Raw genomic sequence first — 22,884 nt, forward strand, 5'->3', positions numbered from 1 at the left:
GAGGCAGCTCAGCTTAGGAGTGTGCGTTCAGGCTGTAACGTACAGGTGTAGAGGCAGCTCAGCTGTAGGAGTGTGCGTTCAGTCACATGGTGGTAGGACTTTCTTGTCTTGCTTTAGACGACATCAAGCTCTCTCTCTCTCACAGCTGTGAACATTTTGCCAGCGCTGGCTGCCTGCTCTAAACACCCTGAAAAACACTGCTTGTATGATCAATTTATTTTGAGAAATTCTGAATTTTATATTTTAGAAAACAGAATAGGGGCAATAGTCTGGAAACACAAATATTTGTCCATACTCTCTTCTTTTTTCAATACTTATCCAAACCTGGAAATTATTCAAATCAAATTCCATACTTATCCATAGTGCGTAGCAACCCAGATCACCACACATGTAACAGTCAAGAAACATCCAATTCTGTCAATCGGTTTATTGAATCATGCAATCCATGTCATATCATCAGCCAGTTACAGCCATACATCTGTCAACACTTTGCGGTATATTAAGGCAGGAAAAACAAAAAAACAGGTATGAACAGTCGACATCTTATAGATCTAGATTAGAACAAATAGCGTTGTAAACACTGACCACAGCTACTAAGCATCCCAGGGTGGAAAATGCACTCAAGTGGTTTCTTCATAATAAAACAACCCTCTACTTCTTGCTGGCTAACAGAAGTGATCTAAACTGCTATGGGCTGCATGACACGAAAGAGTTTGAATAAATTGTCAACGCACTTTACAGCACAGTCACAATAATACAGTGACAAAGTGGAAAGCGCTATCAATAATGATCTTTCCCTTGATACTTCTACAAAACAATGATTTTTCAAAAAGATAATTAGAAATAGTTTCCTCTTTGTTGCTACCCTATTGCCATTTCTCTCTGACATCAGCTGACAGCTGACAGCTCTCTGACAGCTTACTCTAAAGTCTAAAGATTCAATGATTCTGCTAAAGTTGAACTGCACATTATTTGTTATAGACCAACTGTTGCATCCCTACAATGAATATAAGGCACTTATTGTGATGTGATTAGCAGCTGAACTACAATCAAGAGGGGTTTCATACTTGAGGCTTTTTATCCATTTTGTCACTGACACCAATTTAATTCCCCTTCTTTGTCATAACCCCCCCCCCCCCACACACACACACACACACAAACACACACACCCAGTAGCTGTGGCTATCCAAGCTGTTATTACATGCGTCCCCTCTTTAGATCTAACAAACGCCTAATTGACTGTCACATAGGTGCTCTGGACATCCAGATATGGCTATATGAACGACACACACATGCAACAAGACCCGGTAATCTTTGGCCATCGATCATTACAGATGAACAAGCATATATAATAAATTTGGCAAAAATATACTGTGTAGTCATCTTAAGAACAAAACAAAGATAAAAGACATCTTAAAAACAAAAAGGAGAACGGAGAAAAATAACACTGTTTCATGATGCAGGCGATGCTGCGGGCATGAAGACACTGCATCCTTGTAACTGTGAATGCACCGCTTTGTAATAAAATAGAATAATTCGCTAAATAAAATTGAAGAGTAAGAAAACATATTTACAGTATGCCACCATTTTGGTACATAAGACAGCAACATTCTTCGGTAACAAAACGATTAACCATTTGTGCATAGTTTTAACATGTACAGAAAGTCAGAGCTATTAAATTCTGATAGACGACAGATATTTATTATATCATAGAGATGAGTGGATCCTTCATTACCGATATATGAACCAGCCGTTACACTGGGTTAAATCTATTCACTACAGAATTACTTATGCTTTCAGAGATATAGTTCATAGATTCACATAACAAGACGCTCAAGAAGAATATTGTTGGAAAAGGCAATCGTTTTGGATCGTGAGTGATAATAAAACAATAGCATATCATTCAGCAGGTACTGAAAGTGAGAATAAAAGTACAGTAAGTGGATGTGTTTAAAAGGGATGTGGACGACCGCAAGGCCTGACATTCTCAGAGACAAGCACCTCTGTCGTGGCTGCCGTCGTTTCGATTTTTGTTTTTTGCTTCATGCAATCAGTTCTAAGCATCTTTCACTTCCACCAAGTGCTCCAATGACTTCCATCCAGCAGGCCCATGTCTTTCCTTCATCGTTGGAGCCTTTCCACTCGTGCTCGCCTACGGGACGGCTGGTTTACGCAGGCTGTTTCCACTGTTTATAAAAGCTCCATAACAGATCCGGGCGAGAGAGAAAACAGTGCATAGGAGAGTGCTACTGAGGTATCCTGTACTGTCACAAGGGAGTGAGCTACGGGACTGAGACACGGCCGGGGGAGACCGGAGATTCTGCCTCCCCCCCACCCTTCCCCTTCGCCCTCGCCCGGGGCGGTGTCGCCCAGCCTCAGACGTAGATCCCCTCTGGGTTCAGGCCGGAGCTGAGAGGGCTGTGGAGCACCCGAAGGTGACCGGACATCGGGTGGGACGATACAGGGCGCTTCAGGGAGCCAGTGGTGGGAATGAAATCTAAGCAGGACAACAACAACGTTGAGAGGAGATGCCATTCAATATGCTATAAAAAAAAGGTGTACTTTGGTTTGGGGGTGTAAGTGACATTTTGGCTGAAAAAGAGTGTTGGGAAGCTCTTGTTGAGCTCTATCTGATGGCCCAAAGAACATAATTGTAAGCATAAACAAAAATAAAATAAAGGGGGCCATCCATAAGACTCAAGTGAATCAAATTTGGAGCGAAAGAGGTATAAATGCACTTAACACATTGACTGCCAGCCGTTTTTTTTTTACTGTAGGTAGCTTCTGCCAGGCCTTTTTTTGAGGATTCTGGCTCATTTTACAAGAGCCGAGCATAATTTTCTGGTTGGACTTTGTGAACACAAAGTTCAGAAAAGTACTAATAGAATGTGTGCTTTCTCTGTCTAAAAGAGTTAGTTTGTAGAGTTAGTAGTTATGTACCGTAGATATTAGCCGTTGAGTACAGCATGGTTTCAGCGTCTGGAAATTTATTCAGAGATAAATGGCTTTTTGTGAAATTCGAGAGAACAGTCACTTTAACCATTCATTTTTGGCATCAGTAAGACCGTCAGACATTCTAAACAATAGTTTTGAACAGTAATTTCCTCCATAACAACAGGAAACACCCCTCTCATTCAAACTCCTCCCTCCGTGTGTCTTCTCCTCCTTCCTCCTGGCTCTACAGCGGGCGTGTCAGAAGCGCGTTGCTGCTGCCTGCCTGCCTGCCTGCGTGCCTGCCTGCCTGCTTGCCTGCGTGCGGACGCTCCTTGTGCGAGTCAAGATGGGCCGGGGAATGCGTGGGCGATGGGCAGATGTTGATTCTGGCCTTTCTGAGGTGTTTCAAAGTGTGTTTCACCTATAATCTATTTTGCAAATCGCTCTCCGCTCTCTGTGTGCTGCTGCCTGCGCGGCCGCTCTCGGGCAAGACAAGTCTGGAATGGATTACTGTAAAATCGCCTCGCCATTTCCTTGAATGGCTTGCTCCCGCGGCAGTTTTTTCTTTGATTTCGCTCGTCTGGGGGAGCACTGTCAACACTTAGTGGGTCGGTAAAATAGATTATACACATTCAATACCTCCAATAATTGTATAGGAGACGTAAAAGGGATTGATCAACGCCCCACCGTCAAAAAAAAAAAAAACGATTTTTTTGACGTATCAATACGTCGCTGGCAGTCAACGGTTGGATTCTGCTTGACGTATCAATACGTCGTTGGCAATGAACGTGTTAATAGCTTTTTATAGTGTATCAATTTTCTGAAGCTTAATATCTGTACAACTATAAGTAGTTCTTATGTTGTGTTTTGAATAAAAGGATGCAAGCATTTGAATTTGCTCTGCTATAAAATTAGGAACATGTCACTGCTGCTCCTTTCACTCTAGCCCAGTGATGCTCAACTTGCGGCCCGGGGGCCAGATGCGGCCCGCGACAGGGTGCAGAGTGGCCCCCTGACCATTATCTAAGAATTTCACGTTAGTTTTCATTGTGCATTAGAATCTAATTCACAATGAAAACTAACGTGAAATAAAGTTTGACTGAGCTCCAGCTAAATTGTCAAATACCGCCGTCTGCTCGCTACCCAGGCACTTATGTATGTATGTACTTAACCTAACTAACTTAACCTAACTATCCGGTGTGCACAACATTGTCAGACTAGACTCCGGCTGACACCCCAAAAACCTACAATCTGCTACAGAAAAATGTATATAGTTTGTCTATTAACTGGCCCGTGGCCTCCTATCATTTCACGAAAGTGCCCCCGGGCAAAGCAAGTTGAGTATCCCCTGCTCTAGCCTAAAACCTCTATTTCTCTGCTATACGAAATGTAGCCACCAGGAGTCAGCATTGAGCTAAACAACAGAGCCAGCCATTACACTTTCATCCTCGGGCCAAGCACAAGAGCTCTTGCTGATTCAACACACATGTCCTGGTAGGTTATTAGAAGGACATGAACACTAAACCCATTATTTTCTCTTTATAATGGAAAAGCATTACCGTGAAGTTTAATAAAGAGACCTACAGCTCTGAAATGAATGATGTAATGCGGCAGCACGTGGTCATAGAGTCATAAGAGTCAGAAACATATTAGCTGTAAATGATTTAGAGCGACTGGGGGGGAGGTGAGATTTAAAGGTGACGTGTTGTGTGAATTGGTGCAGTGGAAGCATTAACAAAATCAGTTGAAGCATCTAAACCCATTATGCACCGTTCTAGTTTCAGCTCTTGAACTTGTTGCTGGCAGCCTACAGCCGCCGACAAATGAGGCGCGTTTCCCGGCTGCGGCTGAAATTGTTATTCTAAAGTTTTTAATAAGCAGCTGGTAGACGTACAACAGCTCGATTTAGACGGCCTCTGTGGCATTTCTGACTGCTCTCCTATTATTTATTGCTCTTGGTTCTGCCTCAGCTCTACCGCCAGTCTCCACTAGGATGACAGAGCTATATGGTCCGCTCCGCTGGGCCCATCACCCAAACTGCTGAGCATGTGATAGAGGGGCGGAAGTGATGGAAGGAGAGGGTGATGTAGAGAGAGAGATGGAGAGAGAGAAAGAGAGAGAGAGAGAAAGAGATGGACAGAGGGGGGGGGGGTGAAGGAGTGACGCTGGGCCTGTCTGTAACCAAGCAGCTGTTGGCATGGAGACTATAAGTGCCACCGGAGGGGGCAAAACAGACTACACTCTACTCTCTCCTTTCGGTCTTTCTTCTGTCTACTAACCTCTCTCTCTCTCCCTCTCACACTGAGCGGAGTCATTTTCTCGCAGCATGTCAAGAGAGGAGGTAGAAAGATGACAATGAAAGCTTTGGTGGAGCAGTGTGACTTGAGTAATGCTCAGGCAGACTCGCAGACAAACGGGCCTTTAATGAAAGTGAGATAAGTCACATGTCGCCTGTGTGAATGGCAGCCAAAGAGCAACATTTATCCTCCGCCTGACGTACAGGTGAGATGAAGCTGTACTGCCTGTCTGGGCACAGGCCTTTTTAGTCCATCACTTAGATTTAGTGGAACCATATGTCGCCGACTATATAGAAGGTCAGATCCGTGCTTGTCATTGATGCCAATAAATTAGTCTTCCTCGCGAGGACCAAGCACCAAACCTGGAGTGACTTCTCCATGCTGACCACGGATCTCCGGATCTCTCTCTCTCCCCAAACGCATCCAAACACTCCCACCTTTCAAAACATCCCTCCCTGTTCAAAAGTGCCTTTTTTTCCTTCCTCAGGTTTCTATCTGCTCCCTCTGTTTTGTTTGTTTGCTACTTTCTAACTGATCAAGTTGGGTCTCATTTATCAAACTGGGCTTATAGTCCATGGGCCAAGGCAAAAATCGGTACCATCTGAGGTGACCGCACGATTTTGTTATTTTTGTCTTCCTACATGTCTCTAGTTTATATTTTGGTATGATAACCCTGCCGATTTGGTAGCTTAAGGATAGTTATCACTCTGTAAACAAACTACCCCCATATAAATGACAAAACCCTGATTTCTGTGTATTAGTCCAGATGATATGTGAAAATGATGTTCCCTTTTTCGTAAAAGCATGAAACTTGGTACGCTTATAGTTTGGGGCCCCGTAAATCTTCAGAAATTGAGCCATCGCAAAAATGCCTTGTGGCGGCCATTTTAATTCTGCCATAAGCAAATTATGTAGTTTGCATCATATCTCCTGAACCACACATGCTAACACTGAAAAGGAGATGTCTATCCCAACGTTTTCATGGTCAAGGATTACAACCATACCATATAGAACATCATAAACTGTTAAAGTGACTAATCAATGGTGAATTTGATGACGTTGTGAGAAGGAAATGACAGTATCTGATAACCGATGCTATAACTTCAAAGTCATGACCATTCTCTGGCTAAGATGTTTTGATGAGTGATTTGACTTATATAGACCTTTTGTTAAAATAGCGCCCAGGTCCCTCCTAAAGATCCTGGGATTTTCCTTGCCAGATGTCCAAATCCAAGATGGCCACTGGCGCCATGTTAAAAAATTGACTTTTGACCCAGAGCACATAGAATAATGTATGAAGACACTTTTCGGTGTAAGTCAACCACGAGGAATCCGATTCTGACAGTTTGACATTATGGCATCATTTTGACCCAGAATTCCAAGATGGCTGCCATCCAGTATTGTGGAAATGTAACTTTTGAATGGGAAGGTATACTGTGCGTTTGGGGTTTACCACAAGGAAGGAGATTAACAATCGTGGATGTTTTGGGAGTCATTTCAGAATTATGTTCACTGAAAAGATGTTAATGTCAACACCCATTTTACCTTGGTACTGCTGTACCAACTACCCCCAGGATTTCTTGCATTAAAATATTTAATGAATGTATGACAAGATAACTAAAATAAGCTCTTTTTATTAGCTGTAGCTATAGATTCTGAATCATCAGATTCCGCTCATTATCTTTAGCCAAGTATGCTGTGTCATACCGGTCGATCACACAGATGATATGTCAACATCACTATGGCGGGCAAGGATGATGGATGACACCTTGTGGACATAGTCCGACCACTTGTATGGGGTGCCATCTTGTCTGCCGATCCAATTGCTGATGGAGTTGCCATCCTCTAGATCATGCCCATGTCAACGAGAGTGATGTAGGGTTCTTGCAGCCCTACAGATTGGAGATAGAGCTTCTAGATGTGCTTGCTCTTCTGCGTCTTCCTGTATGTGCTGTTGGAGTTGAATAAGGCCACACATTCATCAAAAACACAATGTTCCAGCAACTCGTGGAGGTTTACAAGTTGACCACAACCAGGTCAATCACTGCCTTGGAGCGCTCCACTCCATCTCAGCAGCTCCTACCTTGAGTTCCTCCCCGGGTAGTCTCGCTTGTCAGACTCCCTCCCTACAATGGCAGAGTCTGGCTGCTAATACCTCCACCCTGGTATAGGGGGAAAAGGCTCCGTTCACCTTTACAACTATCCACCAAAAGTATCAAGCAGGCCTCCTTTATTGCACAATCCAGATCCAACCGTTTTCAGCATGTAGCAACGAGCTAGCATTGTAGATGTTGTTGTTTCACAGTGGCACAGGCATTTGAGATAGACAGATTCGACACGGAGGGAGTGGAAACAAAATCCATAAATGGTCGCCACCAGTCAGTCAGAGTGGGTTGGAGCATGCATGCAGGGAGGAGGGTGGAAGATGATTGTGATGCTGCAGATGCAAAGTGCCTTTGTGTGTAAATTCAGCTCGAGCAGGACCCTGGCCATTCACACCAGACGCACTGCTTTGCTCCGCGCCGGTGACAACTTGTACTGACTTCCTATCTGGCTTCACACAATCACTCGCGGGTCTCACACAAAAATAGATCAGACGCCGAAACAATCTCCGCATCACGGCTGGCCTGACTGAACGGTCTAATGTGCTAACAAGTGCGCCAAAATTAAACTTCCAGATGCTTCGTCACTTCAGCGTCTGGTGTGTTTGCACCTTTTCGCATCCATTTTGAGCCATGCCTGCATGCATGAGTTCAACTCCTTCCCGTTTGACCTGGCCTCCCCAACCCTCCGCACCCTATGTCTGCCTGCCTCTGATGAACTCATTGCAGACTTAAAATCAGCCCATGCTGCAGGAGAGGAGAAGTTGACCAGATTCTTGCAAGTCCCGGGGGCCCTATCTTCGCAAAAGCGGTACGCCGCGCGCAATGCAAATTGGGGGCGTGCACAAGCGCATGCCTGTTATAATTTTACTGGATATAGGCGTGCCTCAATCAGTCGTTTCTGCGCAGAATACGGGGCAGCACCTCTTACGCGCTAAATACTCTGCTGCGCTTGAGCGCACCATAATCTCTATGCTATGCAGCGCAGAGTAAAGTTCCTTTTGGATATGTCATTACACACGGACGTGCCACGCCAGGACATCAAATTCTGCTGCTAAAATTGGATATTAGCAGATAATTCAGTGAGGCAATCAAATATAACTCACTGAGAAACTTTCATCACATCGCAAAGAGGGAAATTAATTGAGAAAACTTGTTGGACAATGGACATAGGCTATTCACCTTCACCTATCCCATAGTCTTGCTGGCCAGCCTCCCCTCCCACGCAGGTCTGCATAGTGGGATTGCGATGGGCGGCGCTTAGCGGCAGTACCCTTGGAAAATAGTTTCCAACAATCCAACTTGCCCTTTTCAGCGTGTAGCAACGAGCTAGCATGTAGGTTTCTGCCGTTAGCTTGCTAGCTACTTAGCGTTGTTGTTTTCACTGAGGCGGCAGGGCACTATTTACAGCGACACACAGGGAGGAGGGAGCGGAAGCTGCTCTGATTGACGTGGTCGGAGCCAATGACAGAGTTTGTAATAAGCCGGGAGCAGACATCCGGCAGCCACTGAAACAGTCGCTCCAATGGGGAGCAGCTGTGGAGCAGGGGAGGGCTTATCCCAGTTGCCTGTTTCCGTGGCGCCAGACTCCTCTCCCGGTAGGGAGGGGAGGCTGACCAGCGAGACTAACATAATTATGAAATTACCCTCAAAACACAATAATTGTCATTACTAAACCATGTTTGGTAGGCATGGATTTGCAATTAAAATAGCTATAATTCACCATTGTTAATCTCCGTCCTTACTTTAAAAATGGTAAACCCCAAACACCACATACGTATATGTTGCCATTCAAAAGTTAAGTTTTCACGCTACTGGATGGCAGCCATCTTGGAATTCTGGGTCAGAATTATGTCAGAATGTTAAACTGATGTCAGAATCAGATTATTTGTGGTTGACTTACACCGAAAAGTGTCTTCATACATTATTCTAGGTGCTCTGGTTCAAAAGTACATTTTTCAAGATTGTACCAGTGGCCATCTTGGATTTGGCTGTCTGGCAGAAAGTCGCAGGATGTTTGGGAGGGACCTGGGGGCTATTTTAACAAAAGGCCCATAGAAGTCAAATTACTCATCAAAAAATGTTAGCCAGAGAGTGGTCATGGAATTGAGGTTATAGCATCAGTTATCAGAAACTGTGTTTTCCTTCTCACGTCATTAAATTCACCATTGATTAGTTACTTTAACAGTTTATGATGTTCTATATGGTATCATTGTAATCCTTGACCATGAAAACATAGGGATAGACATCACCTTTTCTGTGTTATCATGTGTGGTTCAGGAGATATGATGCAAACTACATAATTCACTTATGGCGGAATTAAAATGGCCACCACGAGGCATTTTTGTGATGGCTAAATTTCTGAAGATTTACGGGGCCCCAAACTATATGTGTACCAAGTTTCATGCTTTTATGAAAAAGTGAACATGATTTTCACATATCATCTGGACTAATACACAGAAATCAGGGTTTTGTCATTTATATGGGAGAAGGTTTTTTACAGAGTGATAACTATCAATAAGCTACCAGATTGGCAGGGTTATCATACCAAAATATAAACTAGAGACATGTAGGAAGACAAAAATACAAACATTGCGCAGTCCCCTTAGGTGGTACCGATTTCACCATTGGCCCATGGACTAATTGCATTGTATCCTTCTCAAAACACCACTGAATTCACCAAAACACCACTGAATTCACCATTAACTATTCATGTGAACAGTTTATGATGTTGTATAGGGTGTCATTGCAATCGCTGACCATGAAAACATCACATTTTTTGCGTTATCATGTGTGGTTCAGGAGATATGATGAAATCAGGGTTTTGTCATTTTTTGGGGGTAGGTTTGTTTACAGAGTGATAACTATCCTTAAGCTACCAAATCGGAAGGGTTATCATACCAAAATATAAACTAGAGACATGTAGGATGACAAAAATAACAAAATCGTGCGGTCACCTCAGGTGGTACCGATATGTCAAAATTTCAGCCTTGGCCCATGGACTATTAGGATGCCTACTAAGGATTAACTGAAAGAACGACTAACCAAGCCAGTGACTGCGTGCACGCACAATTGATATGCGTCATGTGGTAATTAGCATTGACCATTTATGGTTGGACTGGGGCGGAATGTCCCAGTTGGACTGTGATTGATGAGGGGGTAATAATTGCCGGCAGCAGGTGTGGGTACTTGTCTCCCAAAATGTGCTTCAGCAAGGCTCAGAATTGACTTAAATTATTGGCCTAAATTGTCTTGTTTACTTTACAACCGTTGTGTAATTTTTTTTTTCACTACTTGCGTGCGGACTACCTTTGCATGACGACACTGGATTGTGAAACAGATTGGATTGCATAATTGACACTCGCTGGACAAGTTAGTAATATTTTTAGTAGGGATTCTAGTCACATATTGATAAATGAGACCCCAAGACTGTTGCTGTTGTTTGTGTTATGTAATTTTTGTGAATTGATTTATTGACCTATCCCTTGTTTTTGTTTATTCTCATATAGTTTTGCATAGTTGGTTTTTATAATATTTTTTTTATTAAGGCTACATATGTGGACACAATTTTTTCAAATACTATTTCATGTAAAGTTAACTTTAGGATCTTGAAAAGCATTATACACTACAAATAATCAAATGCATTGTTATGATTATGCTCATTATTATTGTAATAGTGTAGTAGAGACCTGTGAACATATGACACTAAATATGACAATCAAAAGAGAAGCAAAAAAAATGCATTACCTATTCCCTGACTGGTGGGAGGGGCTTGGGCCACTGAGGGTGGGGCCAGCAGCACTGTGGGAGTGGCTTCGTCCTCTGAGGGTTGGGCCGGCAGCACTGTGACCTTGGTGCCAGTCTGCTGGATGAACTGCTGCAGGTTGACTTGCCGCAGCTCCTTGGTCAGCTGCTCCAGCTCGTGCTGCATGTCCTTTGTGGAAATAACCTTATCGTTATCGTGCAAAGAGGTTCAAATCACATCTGACGTTTCATAATGGCAACAAACATAATTCAAAAACATATTCATTTCAAAAGTCAATCAATAGACAGTTGTACGTCTATTTGTCTCGCATAATTCTTGAAACACATTGAGCACTTTGTTTTTAACAAAGATCTAAAAAAAAAAATCTTTACGATAAATTTTTTTCTTTATTTATATCAGTAGGATTTCAGTTGAAATGTAGCAAATTAATCAAAAAATGAATTTTTTGACAATTCAACAGAAGATAAATTCAGTGAAAACAAAAAGGTGTTTTGTTTTGTTTTTGTATCTCTTTTTGTGATCCTACTGATCCCCTGAAAGAGAAGGCATTCAGCCAGGCCTTGAGTGCAGTGCTTCTGGTTGAAGGATGGCCTAATCACGACTATGCCATCCTGCAGCAGTATCTTGTTAAGCTACCCTGATCGAAAAATACCTCAAGGCGATGGAAAACAAGGTAGTCTCTTAGATGTTTTCAGGTGTGAAACACTGTGTGTGTGTGTGTGTGTGTGTGTGTGTGTGTGTGTGTGTGTGCGTGTGTGTGTGTGTGCGTGCGTGCGTGCGTGCGTCTCACCTGCAGTCTCTTGCTGCTTTGTCCCAGCGACCTGTCCACAGCTCTGCAGCTGCTCTCCAGCTGGACGGCCTGCCTCTCCTGGGTCTTCAGCTCTGTCTTGGCCCTGACGACCTGTGCCCGGGCCTCCGCCACGCTCACCCACTGGGTCTCCTGCCGCTCCCGCTGCAGCCGCTCCTCTTCCAGGCCCGCCTCCACACCCTGCCAGGACAGACACATTATGCACGTTATGTGGGAGGGGAGTTAAGGGAGGCGGGTTTGTATGTATAAAAAAATAAATAAGAAGAAAAAACTGGATGGTTATGTATTATACAGGGTTCACACACCTTCAACATTAAATTCAGACTAAATTCAGATTCATTCCAGGTCCAATTCCCTCAAAATCAAGGACCTCACCCAACTGTCACAATCACATAACTCATGGATTGGTAATGCTGCAAATCAAAAGTGGGCGAAGCTTACGTCCGTTGATGTGATACTGGAGCCCTTATAGAGGCTTCCTGGTCAGTTTGCCCTCTCCAATCAGACTTCAAGGCAAAGCCAAGATGGCGTCGCGACTGCCAAAGCCTCAGTGTCTTACATTGTATCTGTTTGTAGGCGTCTTTTTGTCTTCGTGGCGTGTCTGTCCCAAAACTGACCGAGAGGGTTCGTCTCGACGGAGCGCTCGTGAATCACAAGAGTGAGCTGGCTGGACGAGCAGCTGCACCAGTCAAGCTAATCCTCCAAGCTAACCAGGTAAGCTTTGCCCCCTAAAGTTTACAGTCACTGACAGCCTATTTCCACAGTATGTACAGATCCTTTCCAAAAAAAATAGAATATCATGGAAAAGTGAGTTTTTTTCCCCCATAATTCCTTTCAAAAAGTGAAACTTTCATAGATTATAGATTCATTACACACAAAGTGAAATATTTTTAGCCTTTGTTTCATTTTTCATAATTTTGGCCTACAGCTCCAGAAAACCCCCAAAACAATATTTCAAGAAATTAGAATAGTGTGAAGAAAATCAGCAGTTCCTTCTCAGTTATGACTGACTCCAGCCTCAGTCCGCTCCCTCTGAGTCTCCGCCAAATTTTTGAATCGTCTTTGCTTGACAATCCGCTGAAGCCCACGGTCATCCATGGTATTTCCATGATATTCTAATTCTTTGGAAAGGATGTGTACATGGCTACGTTGCTTGCTGGAAGCTTAGACGAGTGCTTAACGGTAATGATAAATATTGATACTTGGGATGTGTTGGTGCCGTGACACCAACACAGCAGAGTTTGAGACACGGATCAAGGTTAATGACGGTTACTGCTTGCTTGCATCATTTGACTTCAATCACTCATGCACGCATGAGACCAACACCCTTTCTCCAGGCAGGAGGCACGTGAAACAAGGACGCACAGACGCGGGAGACACATGCAGTCAACGGAACGGAACCTATTAATGTTAACGATCGATCGATCAATATCTATCTATCTATATATATCTATATATATACTGTATACATATAAATATATAGATATAGATATATATAGATATATAAAAAATAACTTCAATTTCTATTCTTGCACAAAATATATAAATTCACTTCAAATGGCTCACCTGTACCAGTGAGACCTTCTCTTCAAATGGCTCACCTGTACCAGTGAGACATTCTCTTCAAATTATGGCTCACCTGTACCAGCGAGATCTTCTCTGAGATCTCCCGCTCGGCACCCTGCAGGCGGCCCCGCAGCTCCTGCAGCCGCTCCTCCAGCTGTCTCTCGCTCTCTAGCTCGATCTGCAGCTCGCTCGCCCAGAACTCCTCTTCCTCCATCTCCACCTCGTTCTTCCTCAGACGCCTCTCCAGCCTCACGATCTCCTCCGTCAGCGCTCCGCCCGGGTCCACGCCGCCCCCTCCCCCCCGCCCGCCTCTGCCCGGCTCCGCCCACACCTGCAGCTCCGCCTCGTAGGCCTCCAGCCTCTTCTCCAGCACGCCGAGTGTCTCCCTCTGCAGCCCCACCAGCCTGACCAGCTCTTCCATGCGACAGGCCCACAGGCTGGGAGACGCCGTCCCGATGGCCGCGCCCGCGTGGTGATGATGACCGCCGCCGTTCCCCAGGAGGAGTCTGCGTTTGGCCTCCGCCTCCCCGACCCTCCCTCCGCTCAGTATGTCCCGGAGGCCTCGGGGGCCGCCGGTGAAGGTGAGGGACTTGCGGCGCGGCTCGCGGCGGCGCAGGGATCGGTCGTTGGGGTGACGGAGCTTGGCCAGGGGCGGGAGGCTCTGCCGGTGGAGCCCGCGTTCGGGGCCCCGGAGAGGGGGTCCTTCTGAGGGGGGGCGCTCGGTCAGGGAGGGGCCTGTACGATGCAGGATCAGCTGGACGTCGCCGGCATACTGGCCCCAGGTGTTGAGAGAGGCCACAGGGCTCTCATGGGGGGCGAGGTGGCGCTCCGTGTCCCGCCATTTCTCTACCAGAGTGTATCTGCCAGTGCGACCTGGAGAGAACACAACACAACAGAATGTGATTTAATTATTTATTTTTTGATCAAGATTTATTTTTCTGATTTCCCAGAGTTTTCTCCTCAATTGTACGTGGCCAATTCCCCTGGGTCACATCTGCGGTCACTGCTCCACCCCCTCTGCCGATCTGGGGAGGGTTGTAGACGAGCACACGCTTCCTCTGATACATGTGCAGTCACCAGCCGCTTCTTTTCACCTGACAGTGAGGAGTTTCACCTGACAGTGAGGAGTTTCACCAGCAGGACGTAGCACACGGGAGGATCACGCTATTCCTCCCCGACAGAATGAGATTTGAATCAGATTCTTAAGCTGCTATCTGGTCAAATTGCTCATTGTAAGGATTTGGCCATTTGTTTAACGGAAGCCTAAACATAACCCTAGTGGCAGCATATCAACAGAAACACTTTCGGGTGCTTGTAAAATGCCAGAAATACACAACTGATCGTGATGTCTGATCACTTAACAGTGTGTACATTTCTGCAATAGAAAGAATGAGAGGCAGGGGAGGAGGGGGCTGCAGTGCTGCTGCTTCCTCAGCTTGGCGAGAGAAGGGGGGATGAGTCAGACTTTCCCTCCTGCTGCCCTACGCTTTGTGGGAAGTGATGTCAATACAGTCTGCTGCTCCACTGCCCCCGCTCCTCAACCAGCTCCACTGCCCCCGCTCCTCAACCAGCTCCACTGCCCCCGCTCCTCAACCAGCCATATGGGGAAGGGGAGCGGGGTGGGGCTTTACATCCCAAGCAGGCACTAAAAAACAGCCTCCAACTATGACCCACTGTATCTCAGCACAAGCTTTTACATGTAGGTGGAGGAAAGACACATTTGTTTACTTTATCAGGACTTGCTTTCAAACACTTACTTTGAAAACAGCAACCCCACATTTCAATTATAGGTTGATGAACCATCATAATAAGCTTTATTAACAGGCTTCATCTACACGCAACTGCTCTGAACTCACATCATCCGTGATGACTGCTTTCATAACCACAATGCTAGAACTGAAAATGAAGGAAATGTGTGCGTTTGATGAAAAATAACCGCTTTTGCAGGTATTGTTTTGAGAGCAGGTTTTGCACATTGAGTGTGTAAGTATCTGCTGATGCAGTGTGCTGTATTGCACATTTTTCATTTTGAGATTATAATCTAAATGCTGATAAAGTTACAACATATAATTGTCTCATTTGAGCTGATTGACCACAAATAATTTCATAGTCTGGCTTGCCAGCCTCCCCTCCCTTCTGTGAGAGGAAGGCTGGCAAGCGAGACTAATAATTTCATAACTCGAATAAAATGCTAACTTCATGACCATCTGCCTGTTAATTAAATTGCATCGCAAACATTTTCTATCTCATGTATAGTGTTGTGTTCGAATTACAATGTAGATCTATGAAGAACTACTATAGAAATATAGGAAAAGGAACATTTTAAAGGTCCAGGCACTCATGTAGGTTTGCAAGTAAAACGTTTTTAATGCCATGTTGTATATTTTAATTTATCCTTTGATCTTTCTTTTTCCTTCAGTTTTCCACCCCTCCCCCACTGCACCTGTATTCACATGTACAAGGAGTGTCAAAGTAGACTATTACAATAATAACAACAATTCATTCCTTTTGACATGTTAACTTTTTTCCTAGCAAAAGTGAGAGAACTCAAAACTTAATGAATCGAGTAAATCGTAGATCTTAAATCTTAATAATAATCTTAACTTAATCTTAATCTAATAAAAGCCAATGAAAAGCGTATTTGTTGATGGACCATGTGACTAGCATGAAAGCAGTGACTGCAGCGAAATCACTGCATTCAGTGTTTTTCCTAGAAGTTTCTTCAGGCTTGGAGGGACTTCAAAACACTAACCAACTTCGGTCGCCAGCGAAATACTTTGGCCGTCTGAAGCCAGATATGGAGAATATTAACATTAGGATTAGACTGTTGTGATGTCATTATTCATTCATATTAGTCATTTATGTTATTAGTCTTTTTTTCAGGCCTGGCGGGGGCCTCGTTGGCCGTACAATTGTAGAGGAAACACTGGCATTACAGAAAAAGGCAGACGAATGCTGCTTTCCCCCACATGCATTATGGCATGTTGACAACCAACACATAGCAACAAGGTCCTACGATAGAAAGATCATCTAATTACAAATCACAATATTGTTGAATAATAATAATAACTGATCACTCCTATATTTTATACTGTACTTTGTGCCAACAGAACAGAAAGAAAGGTGTTGTCCCATACAAATGATGTGGGCACAGTTTGGGCCAATCAGTAACAAGATACATCATCCCTCAAAGTTTCATCAAAATCAGACCGGTGTTGGAGCAATCATAAAGAACGCTGTACATGTGTATCAGGTTTTGTGTCAATTAGCCTTGTAGGTGTAGGAGTTAAGGCCTTTTAAAGTTAGACATTTTAATTGAAGCACCTTCATTTGGATATTTGGACACAATGGACATTTTACATAGACATCATCCCATGATCACTATCCTAGATACCCCCCCCCCCCCCACACACACACTTTAAAAGGGTTTTACTTTGCAATTTATCATTTATTATTCAAGATGGTTTTCTGTTTGCCCCATCTTCTGCTACTGATGTGATTGCTGCGCTGCGTAATGCACTAAGTCAAATTCCTCGTTTGTAATATGATTACTCACTATGGCTCTTAAAATTAATCTTCATTAGGCCAGTAAGTGCATTTAAATGCCAGAGCAGTATCAAGATGCATCATGCCTGTAAGCGTAGTCAAAATCAGACCACTGATGTAGCAGTTATGGCCTTACAAAGTTTGACATTTTGACCTTTCTTTCTTCTAGCACCTCCATCAGTGTGGAACAACACTGACACAGTGCAAAGATGCATCATCAAAATCAGGCCAGTGGTGTGAGGTATCACATTTAATGGACAGACGGACAAAAAACAGCTCGGTCCAGTGGTCCACCCCTCGAATTTCACCGCACGGGGACAAAAAACTACAACAACTCAGCGAAAGCCCCAAAATGTCTGATGACAGAGGGATGACTTGATGCTGTCGCTTTCCTTGTAGAAGATGACCTACCTATAGCCTGGGCCAGAGCGATGACCACTTCCTGGCAGGTGGTCGCCTCGGTGACACCACAGACGACCCTCTGGACTCCATCCACCCAGACCTTGAGCTCCATGTTGGGTCAGGTGCGAGGGGCCCCGCTGTGCTGTGTTGGCCCCGTCATTCCTGAAGGCTCCAGTGGTGCAGGGCAGCGACAGGAAAGACCTTCTGGCTTCTTCACGGAGGAGGAAAACCACAGAGAAAACAGGAAACGGTTAGTCAGGAAGGACGTGTGCTCAAGGCCAGCAGGGCTAGAATGTTTTGGGTCGCCTGCAAGAAGGAACATTACAAAGGTGCAGACAGATATCGCCTACTAGAAACTAGAAACAAGTTGGTTCTTCATCAGGTATGGCCATGCTATTTTTAGCAGCTGTTTGAGGAAAAAGGCTCAGTCGGGAATGGACTGGTCCACCAAGGCATGCCAGGACCAGCTGGCCATAATGCTGTTTTTCTGTCCTTCTCTGTTGGCCGGAAGACTCTGCCAACAGACATTCCCGTCCCAAGCCCAGTTCCTGCTATTGTACAGAGAATCACATGGCCACAGTGAAGAGGGAGCAGGAAGATGGAGTAAGTGAAACAGAAGAAGAGGACAGGAACAGTGAGTGAAACAGAGAAGTCAGGAAAAGTCAGTAAACTAGAAAAGGAGTGAGAGATCATAACAAAGAGGGGTTAACTGGGCCTTGCTTTACATGTCAGTTATTATCTCCCCTCGCTCTGTGGCAGATTTCACATTTTTATGGCTGCAATGAATGTGCACATGAAGAATGCATTATTCCCAACTCTCCACAATACAATACAATTAAGAATATAGAGTGACCGCCTACTTCCTGCTTCAGCACTGTACCAGAGATTTTTATCCGCCATTTATTTTCCCATAGACATTTCGTAAAATGCTTGTGCTTTACTTCTTCAAGCAAACGGTTCAGCTATATTTAGAATCGGGAGAGACCATAGAACATTTCACTCGGACTAAAACTTAAAAAAACAACATCGAGAAAATATTTTCTTTAAATCCGCAATTTTTTTACGTTTTGGTCCGAGTTACATGTTATGTGGTCTCTCCCGTTTCTAAATGTATCTGAACCGTTTGGTTTGAACAAGTAAAACTATTTTTATAAGCATTTTATGAAATGTCTATGGGAAAATAAATGCGGCGTATGAAAATCTCTGGTACAGTGCTGAAGCAGGAAGTAGGCGGTCACTTTGCCTCTCTATTAAAATATCCACCAGCTGCAGATAGAGAAATTCATGATCTAGGTTTCAACTGGCAAAACAATTCTCAATATTATTTGCTATTGATAGATTCAGACACAGATGTGTTATTTCACATTATTATCCAATTTTGCAGGGCATACCATGTCCTGGGTGTGTTAAATATTGATACCACAGATATGGCCATTAGACAGACCTCTAAAGCCTCCCTCATCACGGTCTTCATCAAGGACAGTCTATTGGGTATGAATGGCATCAGTCCAGATCGGCAAACACCCGCTAGGATCTAACCTTCACTGCACCCATGCTGCTGAGGCAAGAGGTCTTTATCTGATAACCAGTCCCCCACACACCCACCCACCCGCTACACCTCCCTCCGCTGCACCCCTTAGAATTCCCTGTGCTTTCTCAATGTCATCCACCACACTGTCTTCTTGCCCTCCATCCAATGCTTTGTAGATTAACTATTAAGCAAGAGCAGTGCAAGCCGGTATAATTTATTGCACTAAAATAAAACCCTAGGTAAGGATAAGAAAAACAAATTTTTCAGACATTTAGGGACTCGAGTGTGTGTCGTGCGTGTTATTTGCATTACTATATGCGTGTCTAACTTTGTGTGCCCAAGTGCCGATTGTGTGTGTGTCTGTGTGTGTGTGCGCACGTACACGAGTGAGTGTCACCTTTGTCTCTGGCCTGGCTGTTCTCTCTATTCTTGGCGTCTTTACAGCTGAGAAAGTGCTTTTGTCCTCCATTGGATTGCCCTTAAATGGCAGTGAGGGCCGTGAGGGCTGAGGGAGGGAAGTGAACCGGTGACGAGTCACAAAGCAAGACTCTGCCAGGTTTTTCTGCAATGACTCGAAACACTGAAACACTGTCACCGTTTAGCTGAAACACTGTCACCAGAGTTGTGAGGAGAAAAGTAGGGACTGAATTGGTCTTGATGCAATGCAGGCACCGTAGATAAGCAAGGGGGAAGGCTGGGATCCACTCTGGGGTGAAGACGAATGAGCTTACAAGTTTACTACCCATAACACCACTTTAGGTCTGGCAAGTAAAGGGACAGCTCACCCTAAAATCCAAAATACATATTTTTCCTCTCGCCTGTAGTGCTATTTATCCATCTATATCGTTTTGGGATAGTTGCCTGAGTTTTGTAGCCTGGGTAAACCCAGCCTCCACGTGACCTGCTCTCAGACCTGCTCTCAGTCACTACAGTGACTAGTGACAGAGCAGATCTGAGAGCAGGTCACGTGGGGGATGGGTTTACCCAGGCAGGCTATGAGTTTTGGAGATATCGGCAGGAGAGATGTCTGCCTTCTCTTGAATACAATGGAACTGGATGGCACTCGGCTTGTAGTGCTCAAAGCACCAAAAAATACATTTGAAAAACTCAACAGCATTGTCTCTTTCCAGAAATCATGACCTGGTTACTCAAGATAATGCACAGATTTTGTTGTGAGCAGTTTCATGTAGGAACTATTTTCTTTTGCAGTCTCATGTAGGAACTAGCTAGCAGCTAGCAGGTGTAGTTCGGTCAAAAGAAAATAGTTCCTCCATGAAACTGCTCATTACAAGGTCTGTGGAAAAAAGTACTACGTGACTTCCGCCAAAAAGCAAGTTGAAAAAGCGACTTTTATTCCAAAAAAGCAACTTTTAGGGTTAGGTTTAGGTTACAGGTTAGGTTATGGTTAGATGCAGGGACGGCAACAAACCGATAGCCGAGTGGTTACGACAGGCGGCTTTCAACCCACGGGCCCCAGGTTCAAATCCCGCATCAGGTTGTAACAAAATTTTGATGCAAAAGCCATGATACAGACACAGTGTCGCGGGGGCAGAGTGTGATGATACGGGGCAGAGTGTGATGATACGGGGCAGAGTGCCATCTCGAGCTCCGCGGGCTCCGTCCCTTTGCCCTGCGAGTGCCAGCCTGGGGAGATGCCCACTCCCTGAACCAGTGCCAGCCTGAGGAGATGCCCACTCCCTGATCCTGTGCAGCTCATCTTGTGCCAGGAAAGCATTTCGTGAGATGGGGACGGGCTTAAATTCCTCCGCGTTCTATTTGAGCTCAGCTGAGACTTGAGAGACGGTCAAATGTCGTAAAAACCTCAAACTTGAGATGATTTATTTGTTTCTATGTGGCATTGGTTTACTGCTCCCTGTCCTGTGATACGTTCCTCTCCGAGCAGCGAGGTGTGTGAGCAGGGCTGAGCAGCCTGCCAGATGACCCCTCCCACACACACACACACACACACACACACACACACACACACAGAGCTCCAGTTTCCTGGGCCAAGGCAGCGTGCCTACAGGAGCTCAGCGAGTTGGCAGGGGAAAGGCTTTGACTGGCCTCTGGTGTAAACAACCTACCATATGCTCCTCTGGGTGCTCCTATACAGTCAACAGTCAACACACCCCTGCACACATACACACCTCTACCCATGTGGAACTGTGTGTGTGGGATGTTGTGCCAAATACTGCATGGCACTGCTTGTTGGCTCCATTCACTGCCTAGTGCCTACCAATACGAAAATAATCACTCGGTGCTCATGAAGCATTTCTAGATCACGACGACGAGCTGCACTGAGCACCGTGTCGTTTCGCTGAACAAGCGCGTGTTTTTGAGGAGGAACAAAACGGCCATTCATTAGATTCAAACAAAACCAAGAGAGAGCACGACTGCTCAGGAGAAACCCCCCGTGCGGGGAGCGACCCAACTATGACTCAGGAGAAACCCCCCACACGGGGAGCGACCCAACTATGACTCAGGAGAAACCCCCCGCGCGGGGAGCAACCCAACTACGACTCAGGAGAAACCCCCGCGGGGCAGCAACCTAACTACGACTCAGGAGAAACTCCCGCGGGGGGGCAACCCAACTACGACTCAGGAGAAACCCCCGCGCGGGGAGCGACCCAACTACGACTCAGGAGAAACCCCCGCGGGGGAGCAACCTAACTACGACTCAGGAGAAACCCCCGCAGGGGGGCAACCCAACTACGACTCAGGAGAAACCCCCGTGGGGAGCAACCCAACTACGACTCAGGAGAAATGCCCCGCGGGGGAGCAACCCAGCTACGACTTAGGAGAAACCCCCGCGGGGGAGAAACCTAACTACGACTCAGGAGAAACCCCCGCGCGGGGAGCGACCCAACTACGACTCAGGAGAAACCCCCGCGGGGAGCAACCCAACTACGACTCAGGAGAAACCCCCGTGCGGGGAGCGACCCAACTACGACTCAGGAGAAACCCCCGTGGGGTGCAACCCAACTACGACTCAGGAGAAACCCCCACGAGGGGAGCAACCCAACTGAGCAGCGAAAAATGACCTCATAGGAAAACACTAATGTTCTACATGCTACGTCCATGAATAGACGCTAACTTAACACGTTGGTTCCTCTCCATTGTTCGCCAAGGTGGCAAACAATACCGCCGTTTCATGCATGAAGGATGGAACTCTTGGACACTGAAAGTCCTGACGCCCACGCAGCAGCTGAAGCCAACAACAAAACAACACCACACGTAGCTCATTAAAACAATTAGAGAGCTAATTAGATTCAAGTTTCTGACAAGCACAACTATCCCATGCTGCTCTCAATTGAAGAAAATGGGGTACTTGTTTACAGACTGCAGAATGATAGGGGTCCTTGTCCATTTCTAACCCAACTTTAATTCAAATTGCACTTCCTGTCGAGCGAGCAACATGTAATTACTAGCAATTTATACTCTGCTGTAATTGGTAGCAGATCTCTTGTGAAATAGATCTCAGTGCACAGCCAGAGACAGATGCTGGTTTATTGTGGTGGCGCTGGTGGTGACTCTTGGAAGGAACTAAAAATATGTTTTCCTCTTTTCAATCTCCGTCTTGATTGCCATGAAGTGCTGCCCTCAGACAACAACGCAGAGTAATCTCCGGACCTCAGTCACCTTAGGGTGGCAGCAGTACACCATAGACTGGCTGATTAGTATATGCAGGACCAGTGTTATGCCGAATTTTGCATCCCCGCCAGGAATTGCATCCCCACCTCGCGGGAACACATTGCAATGATTTATACAGCAACGTAACCGTTGAAAAATGATATAATCGTCTGGAGTAGAGATGACCTCCAGGCCAGGGGGGTCTGTCCTGGCTCATGAAGGCTGACTTTGATGCTTAAAATCCAAGTCGAGGTGACCTCCAGGCCTGGGGATCTCTCGAGGTGACCTCCAGGCCTGGGGAT

At 45.3% G+C, this 22,884-nt stretch overlaps 1 protein-coding gene across 1 annotated transcript; it reads right to left on the reverse strand.

Annotated features, from left to right (window-relative positions):
- Positions 1-1,214: 1,214 nt before the first annotated feature.
- Positions 1,215-17,569, reverse strand: rassf8a (Ras association domain family member 8a). The gene is made up of 5 exons (XM_083655159.1): positions 17,431-17,569; positions 13,547-14,346; positions 11,890-12,087; positions 11,081-11,267; positions 1,215-2,497 (listed from the first exon to the last, which is right to left on the reverse strand). The coding sequence occupies exons 1-5, from the start codon at positions 17,531-17,533 to the stop codon at positions 2,376-2,378; spliced, it is 1,410 nt and encodes a 469-aa protein (XP_083511285.1). The 5' UTR covers positions 17,534-17,569; the 3' UTR covers positions 1,215-2,375.
- Positions 17,570-22,884: the final 5,315 nt, after the last annotated feature.

This window comes from Poromitra crassiceps (assembly GCF_964638095.1).
Source record: "Poromitra crassiceps genome assembly, chromosome: 18".
Classification (NCBI taxonomy): domain Eukaryota; kingdom Metazoa; phylum Chordata; class Actinopteri; order Beryciformes; family Melamphaidae; genus Poromitra; species Poromitra crassiceps.